The sequence below is a fragment of the Carassius auratus genome, chromosome 9 (assembly GCF_003368295.1).
Source record: "Carassius auratus strain Wakin chromosome 9, ASM336829v1, whole genome shotgun sequence".
NCBI classification, from domain to species: domain Eukaryota; kingdom Metazoa; phylum Chordata; class Actinopteri; order Cypriniformes; family Cyprinidae; genus Carassius; species Carassius auratus.
The window spans coordinates 14337643-14349879 of record NC_039251.1 but is presented as its reverse complement, the minus strand read 5'-3'; the positions used below and the strand labels follow the sequence as shown (position 1 = coordinate 14349879).

The window sequence follows — 12237 nt, the reverse complement described above, 5'->3', positions numbered from 1 at the left end:
TGATAACAGTTTGCTATTTAGGTTTGTATGTTAGCATGGACTTACCAACTTTAATGTTCATTTTAGCCAGCGATACCTTGTTAAAGCACAAGATGACATTAAAGTTCTGCTTGAGCAGATGAAAATGAGAATTTAATGACAGTATGGCAACCAGAAAATGAGTGTTTTCATCTTCATTGGGATTGGGGCTGAATGCTTAGAGACATTTTTGCTCTGATTTGTTTGGGTTTAGGAAATGTAATAAAATAAATAGTCAGAATCAGTGTTTCAAGTACCCCAGGCACATCAGTTTTTCCATTTTTGTAGCATAAACAACATCAAAACGATGAAAGCTAATGTTTCTTATGGCACTGAAACCTACAGATGTCCGAATTCTGCTCCCTGTGAAACTAATACTCAACTGTCAATGGCTCATCTCTGTTTGAGGGGAGGGGCTTATCGATAGTTCAATTGCTTAATTTTCTCTACAACATGCTTAAGTTACATGTTTGCCTGTATGAGGCCTTTCCAGGAAATAAACCAAATAACACACCCTTAAGACATAATATTTAAACTAAATACATTATAAAGTGAGGCAGGGTAATTTAATTCTTATGCATATTGCACAACACTCTATATGCTTACCAAGGCAGCATTTATCTGACCACAAATACAGTTAAACAGTAATATCGTGAAATATTATTATACAATTTCTTAATATACATTATATATATATATATATATATATATATATATATATATATATATATATATATATATATATTTATTGTTTTTTGTTGTTGTTTTTTTTATAAATGTTTTAATATACAGTATTATAACTTAATTTATTCCGCTGATGGCAAAGCTGAATTTTCAGCAGTCAATACCTACAGACCAAACCAGTACAGACCAAAAGTTTGGACACACCTTCTCATTCAAAGAGTTTTCTTTATTTTCATGACTATGAAAATTGTAGAGTCACACTGAAGGCATCAAGGGCTATTTGACCAAGAAGGTGATGGGGTGCTGCGCCAGATGATCTGGCCTCCTCAGTCACCAGACCTGAACCCAATCGAGATGGTTTATGGGTGAGCTGGACCACAGACAGAAGGCAAAAGGGCCAACAAGTGCTAAGCATCTCTTGGGGAACTCCTTCAAGACTCTTGGAAGACCATTTCATGTGACTACCTCTTGAAGCTCATCAAGAGAATGCCAAGAGTGTGCAAAGCAGTAATCAAAGCAAAAGGTAGCTACATTGAAGAACCTAGAATATGACATATTTTCAGTTGTTACACACTTTTTTGTTATGTAAATAATTCCATATATAATTCCAGATGTGTTAATTCATAGTTTTGATGCCTTCAGTGTGAATCTACTATTTTCATAATCATGACAATAAAGAAACCTCTGAATGAGAAAGTGTTTCCAAACTTTTGTGTGTATATATATATATATATATATATATATATATATATATATATTGTAGGTATATTACTACGCATAAAAGGACTTGTAGAGCTTCAGGAAATGCAGCTTGTCTTTCAGTATATCTCGAGGGAGAAAGATGAGAGAAGGACAGTGGCAGTCTGGTCTGTCTGCTGCTCTGGTCTGGGATCAAAGCTCAGAATTCAGCGAGCAGCCTCTATGACTATTATGTGACAAGACAAAGCAGTTTGACATTTTCAGCTTCTCGATGTTGGTTTTCCCTCGGGAATTTTCTCAGGGCCCTTGGCTTCACCCAAAATTTTTTCCTGGCTTTCTGAAAGGCATGTTTTACTGAAAGGTTTGAGAGCTTGCTTGTGCAATTCATCCACTGTCTACTTCAAGACTTGTCTGAATTTCTCTTGTATGGAGAACATAAACACAGCACTGTCAATGCACTCAAGGTGTGGTGGCCTACTTCTTCTGATGTTGCTGGTGCCACATGAATTCCTAGCAGAGCTGTCGCAATCAATTAAATAGCAACCTTTGTGAGGGCGGGATGCACCTCTCTCTCTCTCTTTATTTCATTGCATTTGATGCAGCCAAATTTGTATGCTCCAAATCTTCCTCCAGAAAGACATTCAGATCATCTTGTTACTGCTCCTCCTCATATGTTTGAAACTTCAGGCTTTTACCCGTCAGCTGACACACAATTAGTGTTCTTTACAGTAAGGTGCCTGTCATACTTCATCAGTTCTGTGCCAGAATCAAAGCTAGCAACAACTCAAAGGGAAGAACATTTCTTTATCATTCAGTGCACGTCAGTGGCATATGACCAAACATATACTCATTCTTAAAGGAATCGCTCCCCCAAAACTGTTATCTTTTACTCACCCACATCATTCCAATTTTTCTATTTTATATTTTTTCTGAGAAAAAGAAAAAAGTTTGAAATATGTGCTGATTGCTCTTTTAAATGCCATTAAATGGAGACGGATGCTTTCAAGCTTAAAAAGAATGATACAGCATAAAAGAATTGATCCTCAGGCCCTTTTATCCTTCTAAAGTCATACAATATATACTTGAGAAATTTTAGTTCCTCTTCAGGAACTGAAGCTGCGTCGATGCGATGCGAGCGTTTTGCTTCACTCTCAGAAGGCTATCTTTGAGGAGGGAGCCTTCACTGGCGTTTCTCACGGTGCCAGACTCGCTTTCGCCGAGACGGAGTGGTGGTTGTGCTCATGGGTTTCACTTTCGGATCTGCTGAAAGAATGTAGACGGGCAATCCCTATCTTCTTCCTTAACCACCAGATCCGGTGCCTGCTCTCGTGGGGTTCGAAAGCCCACGTTTGTGGTACTTTCTCCCTAGTGAGAGGGAGCAACGCACTGCCCATCTTTCTCTGAGGAGATTGATGTGGAAGGTGTCGATGAGCTTGCCAGTTGCACAAGCGCCAGTTGCACAAGCACCAGCTGCACAAGCACCAGTTACACAAGCATATTATGCCTAATATTATAATAAGCAGCATTATTGAGGAGTGGAGTTCGCGCGGTCGGCTCTTGGGGGGCTGATTGTGCTTTTCTCATTGTTGAGTGCTCCGCTCTCGCCGGGCGCACCAGAGGCCAGTCTCGTGAGACTGGTTCCCTTAGGAGGTCACATGGCACTGTGGGAGCCTCTGCCAAGTGTGCTTCATGGGGACCTGCCCCAAGCAGGCTCTGGTTTAGTCTTCCTAGCAGACGACGTGGGTCTGAGGACCGTCGTTTTAGAAGACTTCAGCTACGAGAGTCCTGATGCTTTGGCTCAGGACCTCAGAGAGCAGGCCCCTCTGGGGAAGAGCGGTGTACACCGCATTACATGGTGCCAGTCTCTCCTCAGTGCCCTCAGGAGATCGATCTGCCAACCCTGCTGGTGTTCCAGGGCACAGCAGTCTCCGGCGAGCGCTTCTCTCAGTTACCGCCTGGAAACGTAGCGGTGCTAAGAGGCTTGTGACCTCCTGGAAGGTTTCCAAAGCATCTAGTTTGGCTGTTTCCTGCCGGTGCGCCGCTTCAGGGCACCGAGCCAACTGCTCTGATGACACGAGAGATCAGTCTTGAGAGGCTGATTCCCTCAGTAGACTATTTGCCAGCGTGAAAACTACTGCAAAATGTGTCTCAGTGGGTTTTTCACATTGTAGTGAGAGGCCACAGAATCCAGTTCTGGTGGGCCCCAAGCAGGCTCTGGTAATGGAACAGAAGTAGACTCTCTCTGAGGATGGAGGCCATCGAGGTGGTCCCTCCTCGGGTTGGTCCTACTGCCGATACTTCACTGTTACGAGGAAGGATGAGGTGTTGTGTCCTTTTTTAGATCTGTGCTTTTTGAACCGCTCAGTCAGGGGACTGAAGTTCATCATGCTTGCACAGGCTAAGTCTGAGGACTGGTGTGTCACGATCTATCAAAAAGATGCACTTATCTCCATCCTTCTTCATCGGAAGTCCCTGAGGTTTGCTTTTTAGGGCAAAAGCCTACCAACACGGATCTTCCTCTGGCCTTGCACTCTCACCCCACACTTTCATGACTCAGTCGCATTTATGATTGGTTGATATTAGCTCAGTCAAAGCAGATGACGGTTCGGCATTGAGGTGTCATTTTCGGTCACATGAAAGAGCTGGAGTTAAGACTTAACACCAAGAAAAGTGTGCTTTCTGCAGTACAGAGAACCACTTATCTGGGCATGGTGTGGTATTCGACTACAATGCAGGCACGTATGTCACCTGCTCGGATCGAGTCGATCCTCACTGCAGTCGCAAAAGTGAGAAAAAAGGCCGGTCAATCACTGTCAAACAGTCTCAGAGACTGCTGGGTCTGATGGCAGCTGCGTCTAATGTGAATGCTATTGGCCTACTGTACATGAAACCCCTACAGTGGTGGCTCAAGACCAAGGGGTTTTCCCCGAGGGTAAATCCACTTTGCATGCTAAAGGTCATGCGGCGGTGCCTACGTGCCTTAGACATGTGGAGAAAACCTTGGTTCTTGTCTCAGGACCCGGTGCTGGGAGTTCCTTGTTGCCGCATAATGCTAGCGATGGACGCATCCCTCACCGGCTGGGGTGCGGTCATGAGTGGCCACCCTGCCCGTGGTCTGTGGAGTGGCCGCCATCCGAAATGGCATGTCATCTGGCCAAGGATGTTGGCCGTGCTGGCGAGCACTACCTTACTTTCTCCCAGACCTAAGAAGTCACCATGTGTTGCTGCGCACCAACAACACAGCAGTGGTCTCTTACATCAACCACCAAGGAGTTCTGCGCTCACGCTGTTTATACAAACTAGCTTACCAGATCCTTTTGTGGTCCCAGGGTGTACTCCTCATGCTGAGAGCATTCCACATTTCTGGACATCTTAATATGGGAGCAGACATCCTGTTGAGGCAGGGGCCGAGGCCATGGAATGGTCCATTGGACTGATTACAGATGTTATTCAGAGACGTCACTCTGGAGACATTTCCCCAAAGCATCATCGACACAGTATCTCGTTCCTTCGAGGAACCAGGGTTACATATGTAACCTTAGACATTATTCACTGAAAACTTGACATCTGTTTGTTTGTTTTGTCTTTACAAAGAATTGGTTTATTCAGTTCACAAACTGTTTCTCACACAAAGCTACTGTACTTAGAAAATAGGAAACAATTCATATGGACCAATTATTGATACTTTTATGTTGGTTTTGTGTCGTTTCTTAAAGCTAGAAATCTTTAGATCCCATTTAATTTCATTGCTTGGAAAATAATTGCACACAAACACAGCACATAAGGCATTTGCACCAGTTGTACTTTACCATATGTTCTTCGTATGATGACGAGCAGCATTAGCATTCTGTTATACATCTCCTTTTGTGTTTTAGTGAAGAAAAAACTCAGGTTCTGAACAATGTGAAGATGAGTAAATCAGAACAGAAATTTATTTTCTGTCCCTTTAATCTAAACTGACAGACAAATTAACAGATGGAGCTTATTTAAAAACAAAATTTAAATGGAGAAAAACTGTTTGAGAGTTTATCTGTCTGTCAACAACAGATCAGCAAAGACCAATGAAGCTTCCTACAGCACATCTAACACTCCATATTTAAGTGATCAGCAAACTGAGCAATACAAAAGCATTTTTTGTGAACTCCATAGGCATACTCTAACACTTTTGCACCATTGTTTAATTAGAAATTAAGAACAAAAATAGCTGATGGGAGACCAGCAGTCCTCAAATCCCACTGCTTATCGAAGTTATTACTGCAAGGAAGTGATTCATGCTCTGTCTGGGACCTGCTGGTTAATTAAAGCTGACTGTCCTCCAGAATTCTCCAGCCACTGTTCAAGACCTGGTTAGGGATGCAGACGGGCTGGGTTCTGAGCATCATAGCTGCGGTTGTTGATAAGTCATGCTTACGGCTGGGATAAATAGGTCCCTTGGGAGAAATGAGGGTTGCAAGGTCAGAGTTGGCGTAATAGAAGGTTTCCTCTATATAAATAACCTTGGCGTAGGTGCGTAATGGGTGATTGCAAAAGCCAAGGTGTTTCCTCTATGGGCAGCACCTTCTGATTCAAAGGGTTATCAAACATGACGTCTGAAGATTTCAACACAGAGTTGCAGAGTGGGAAAGATACTGCATGATCAGCGAACTGCTCTTCATTGAACTGTATTGTTATTCTAAATAACTAACCAGCTGTGTTAAACTCAATCTACTGCAAGTTTAGTCCAAGATGTTAATGTGGCTATCAGAATATATAATTTTACTGTGAAGAAAAATCACATTGAAAGGACGGTTTGCCCGAAAATAAAAATGATGTCATCACTTGCTCACTCTCATGTCATTCCAAACCTCTTTGACTGTCTTTCTTCTGTGTAAAAAGATATTTTGAAAAAATGTTTAATTGTTTTGACCGATATAATGAAAAAAATTAAAAGATTCTTTAGCACATTAACCAAGCCTATAGAATGAAAAAAGACAAATCAACACTGTTTTGACTAGGTACAACATCATATCAAGAGATACATCCTTTCTGTATTAATCTGAGTTTTTGTCTAAAACAGAAATTAACATAACGGGCAACAACATTATTATACATTTATTATGTTCTGATCTCCAAGTATAACAAAAAAGCATAATCTTATCAAGGGCTATTGTCACAGTGTGAAAAAAAGTGTGTAAAGTAATATGCACACTCAACTGATTTTTCTGTTATTAATGTAAAATTGCAAAGTCAGGATTTAAACTACACTGAAACATGTATTAGTTTTGAGACATTCATATTTAGAGTCTGAATTGAAACTTTTTAAAAAAGTTTGCAGTAAGAAGAAGTACAAAACTCAAGAGAAGAAATCTTTCACTTGAAGAACTTAAAGAATCCAGGAGAATAGCTGTAATGCAATTATAACATAAGAAAATGCAGAGGCCTAATTAACACCAAGGTGGCCTTTGGAGAAGAGATCAAGCAGACCTCATTAACCTTAACCACATAATGAAATGTCTCAGTTACTTACATAACCCATGTTCCCTGATGAAGGGAACAGAGACATTATGTCGTGACGACATTAGGGGATTCACTTGGGAGCCCCAATCATCTCTGACTTTAAGAGAAACCACCAATAAAATATGGCTAGTGGATATTGCATACCTGATTCAAATAAGCGACAGGTGCATCCACTCTTCAGGTTTTACAATGAGGAACCTAGAACTTGTCCCAGGCCACCAGCGATGGTTCGAAGTTATGGCATTGGGACATAACGTCTCCATTCCCTCCATCCCAGTCCTCGGTGTAACCAAGACATTCCCTATATGTCCGTCACTTTGAGTTATGTTGTGACAACATTAGGGGTCCATGGAAAGTGCGACAACCTGAACCCCGTCACAATCCTATGGCATTGCAAATGTTGACAAGCAGCCATGTGTCAGACAAACGCTACGTAAAGGTCGTAACCTTCCCACCTGCCCTGCTCAATTTAGCTGCCCTTGGTACCCGTAGGGACCAGAGGGGAGTATAACACTGTTGGTGATAACCAATCCCCTGTTCCTTTCACCACATAAATTTCTTAACAGAAGGGATTTCGATCTTCAATGAAGATTTGATTCATGTCTTTCCTTTTTGTTGTTACAGCTCGGCAGTAACAGTGGAGAAGTAAGCCTTCTTGAGAAGGGCTCTACGGAGGCCACTTTCTATCCACAGAGAGGTATCATCTGGAGGCACTGAATGGACTAACACAGGCCTGAGACAGTACGACATATGAAATGGGTCTCTGAGGCAGGTCCTACTTAAGAGTAGGGATGGAACGACAGCCAGCAAAGAATGACAGAATGATCAGTCAAAAGAAAGGCACAGGCTCACAGAGAGGGGAACCTTAACATGGAAGAATACACATATGGGATTGCCTTACCTGATTACCACTTACCTGTTACCCAACACATGGGAAGAAATTGGCTTAACGCAGAGACTGTAAAATCTTGTGAAGGTATTCGATGTTGCCCAGCCCTACAGATGTCTGCCAGTGAGGTGCTGTGCACCAACGCATAAGAAAAGGCAACACTCCGTGTGGAATGGGACCTCACCCCCAGGGGGCACAGGGGTGAGGGCACACTCCACTCGCTGCTTAGAGACAGTCTTCCCTTTCTGCTGATCTGCTCAGAGCTTCTAAAGCTCCGGGTGCAGTCCACATATATGCACATCGCTCTTACAGGACACAGCAACACTAAGGCTGGATCTGCCTCCTCCAAGGGCAGTGCTTGCAGATGTACCACCTGATCATGAAAAGGTGTGGTGGGAACCACGTATCTAGGCCAGGGTCTAATGACAATGTAAGAGTAGGCTGGCCCGAACACAAGGCAATCTTCGGTCATCGAAAATGCTTGGAGGTTCTCGACTCTCTTGATGGAAGTAAGTGCGGTCAGGAGCACTGTCTTAGCAGACAGGAACTTAAACTCGACTGAAACCAGCAGCTCAAAGGGACCTCTCTGAAGTCCAGCCAGGACAATAGAGAGGTCCCAGTAGGGCACCAGGGGTGGTGTATCATGCCAGGGCAAGATGTGATGGATCACCTTGGTCACTGAGAAAATGTGCTTTGTCTACGTCTTTCATCTCTGCCAGGTTGAGCCAGAGATGGTGCTCTTGGACCACCAGAGTAGACATCGCTTTCCTAAGGGACCACAAAGTGATTTTCTTGGCCCGGAGGGCGAAGTCAGTCACCAAGTGCAGCTCCTGCATCCACCTCAGATCGGTACTACCCTTGTGCATTTGTTTCAGTGCATTGGCTTCATGGACCTGCAGGACAGCCATGGTATGCAGGGCAGAAGTGGCCTGGCTCACATCACCATAAGGTTTGGGCGCAAGATAAGCTGTCAGCTAACAGGCTTTGGACAGGAGGTGCAGACGATTCCTCCAAGTGGCGGCGTTTGCAGGCACAGTTGAAGTGCCCCTGCTGCAAAAATTATAATTTGTATTGGCTTTTGTCTTTTGTATTACTATACTGTACCCCATTCTTCTTTTTAAAAAAATTAATATTCTGTGTTGATCATATCACATGTGCTGCCAAAATGTTTTTTGTTTTGTTTAGTTTTTTTTTTTTTTTAGCATCTCATAAATGAGAAATCGGTAACACTTTAGAATAAGGTTCCATTAGTTAATGTTAATGTATTAATTAACATGAACAAACAATGAATAATACATTTATTACTGTATTTATTCATCTTCATTAATGTTAGTTAATGGAAATACAGTTATTCATTGTTAGTTCATGGTAATTCACAGTGCATTAACTAATGTTAACAAGCACAACTTTTGATTTAAATAATGCATTAGTAAATGTTGAAATGAACATGAACTAAGACTCATAAATGGTGTAGAAGGATTGTTCTTGCTTAGTTCATGTTAACGAAAGTAGTTAACTAACATTAACTAATGGAACCTTATTCTAAAGTGTTACCGAGAAATCTTATTTTAAGTAATTACATTTGTTTTGTTTGTTTTTTAATTGGCATATGTAATGGTAAACAAAAATAATAAAATGGAAATAAAAAATAAAATAAGTAAATAAATAACACCATTGTGATTTAAGTCTATGATGAACTACACCTCCACCCATTTGCTGCATTCTCTCTCTTGCTCACCCCACACAACCCCCTGTAAACTTTGCCCCTCTCTGAGGAAATACAAAAGCTTTCCTTTACCTGATGGATTCACCTCACATAAACCTGGCCCCAGAAATGTCATTAAATGCCAGTCTTTGGTCTTTTTTACTTGCACTGAATATTTTCAAATGCTCTCTGCTCTACAGTTGAAAAGCCATGTTAGAACAAAATGCAAGATTTTTTACAGGATTATACTGTCGAATCATAACCCAAATGTGATGCATTAAATTGTATTTTTGAATATTTACTTTAATGTGACTCTGATGGGGACTTATTTTCACTGATGATCTTTCTCTCCCTTTGTGTAGGTAGATCTAAAAGTCAGGACTGGTTTAAGTGCAATTAGACTCTCTCCAGATGCTGTCCTTTCTGTTATTATGGCATTATCAACCATCAAAAGGCCACTCTATTCTATGATCACTAAAATCCAATTTATAATTTCTCTGCAATATCAGTGTCAAAATGCTTAAAAACAACATTAGCACATTATTTCAATATAATAAGCCATTTGAGTTTTGGTCTAGTAAAGTCAGTCTGAAATGGATTTATTTGCAATACCATGTATTGAAAATCATGCAGAATAAGACCAGGAACATGGTAAATGGAAAGTAAATGGGGTCAGTATTGATTTCATGTCGATTTAAAGTAAAATAAGATGGGGAAAAACATTATAGTGCTTCTGCAGAGACATTAGGCATAAGAATGATCCAAATAAGTGGGTATGTAAATTTGTATGTGTTGTGCATGTGCTAAATTGGGCTCACAAAAGGGGGGAAGGCAAACTTTGCTGTGTTCATTCCACAGTCTATTCATACTCTGTCAAAATCAAACCAGCTAGTTTGAGAGAAATCTAAATGTGTCTATTGCGTTCAGGCCGCCTGCAGCACATTTCTTGCACTCCCACACAGCAGTGTGGCATTAGATGTGGCAGTCAGGCAATACTGAGTGTTTGCTGACAGTCGGGGGCGTCAGTGCCATTAAATCGCATGTCTGGTACCTGGAGGCAAGCAGGCGCCCGGCCATGTGGTTTATTCACGTCCACCGCCACGAGCTGCCATCCTCCAGACGCGTCCTCGTGAAACATCTGCCACCAGGAGGAGAGATGGAAAGAGAGGAAAAGAAAGGAGAAAGAGAGGGCAAATTGTTAACAACTGTGAATGACTGGCGTTTTGGTCAGCTAATACACACACACACACACAAATGCATATTTGATAACAAATAAGTTGGGGGAAAAACAACTTGTTGGCATCAAGGAAAATTGACAATCTTAAAAACAACTGCCGATTACATGATATTTAATGGAATTCTCCACCAACTTCATAAGCATTTTATAAACACAGGCAAGGTCACAAGAAATTGGCTTCATGATCCAGCGAGCATCTATTCACATTTCAGAATCTAAATGCACCATGACTTCACCATGACAGATACGAGGAGACAGCGGCAGAGACAGCAGGGACTAGAGGAGGGAGGGATGTTGCAGCAGGCACCTTGAATCTGGCAAACAACAGAGGCTACCCATATCCATATGTACACAGCCCAGAACTGTCATAAGGCTCTGTACTTGACGCCTTATTATAGTCCACCATGTGAAAATCTAAATAATTCTGATTGTTTAGAAAACAAATGGCCCACCTCTCCACATCAAACCACATTAGCACAAAAGGTGTGGGATGTATAACATGACATGCACGTCTACGTTCCACATGTTCCCATGCATTTTCCTAACATACATCAAGCTTCAGACTGAATTTTGTGCCACCCTCCCATTGTTCATATCCCCACCCCTCCGCACAGAATTTAAAGTGTGCTTATGGCTGTTCCTAATGTGCACTGCTGCTGTTCCACTTATGTCTGTCTTTTATCAGTTCAGAAGAATAGATAACCAATTAAACCCATGAGAAATGACAGTCATTAAGCTCACAATGCCCCCTTCAGCTCTGACAGATTAAAAAGGTTACCTACATAAATAGATATTTTAAAAGTTTCCACTCATAGTCTTGTAATTATAACTTTGCCATTCATGTGGTAATCTTCTTAAGGGGCCTTATTGAATTATATTATTTTTTATAAGACAGTCACAAAAGGGATGGTGCAAATCTTGCCAAAGAGTATCATCAGGCCCCAGGAGAACCTTATTTCTTTTTACTTCTTTCAGATTAAAGGCATCATTCCAAGTTGTATTGTCTAACACTCAGTAAACCAAGGTTTTGTGAACCCTAAGAGATTTTTATTCGATAAGATATTTCAACATAATTAAAATTAAGACACAGAAAGGCTATTTTGTTTTCAAGGACACAGCACTGTCTATAGTTCTATGGGCAAATTCAAAGAGCCTTATTGGGCTTTTCACACTTGAATTTGTCAACTCAGAGTCATTTTTAATCCTGGGTAGTCAGGGTTCACATTTCACACTTTAGATTTATAAACCCTGGGATATTAATCCTATTTGCAAATTCATGGGGTAAATAATATTGCAGTTAGCTTCAATAAATGCAAGTCCTAATTTATACAAACATTATACAGTCTCTTTACTACAATCAACAGTTAAACATTTTTAAAACTTGACATTTTAAATTACTGTTAACCCAGAGCAAGAGTAAGAAGTTATGATGTCAGTACCAATGTTAAATTTTTGTACAAATATTTTATATATATATAAAGACAAATTAACTTTCACACATTCTTTAGC

The 12237-nt window shown here is 41.1% G+C and overlaps 1 protein-coding gene across 1 annotated transcript in view; it reads right to left on the bottom strand.

Moving 5' to 3' along the window:
- LOC113108455 (sodium leak channel non-selective protein-like) overlaps positions 1–12237 on the bottom strand; it is an 81914-nt gene that overhangs the window by 53555 nt on the left and 16122 nt on the right. Inside the window, exon 11 of the mRNA XM_026271602.1 lies at positions 10543–10629. Within this exon, the coding sequence (XP_026127387.1) occupies positions 10543–10629 (87 nt within the window). The remainder of the gene's footprint in view (positions 1–10542; positions 10630–12237) is intronic.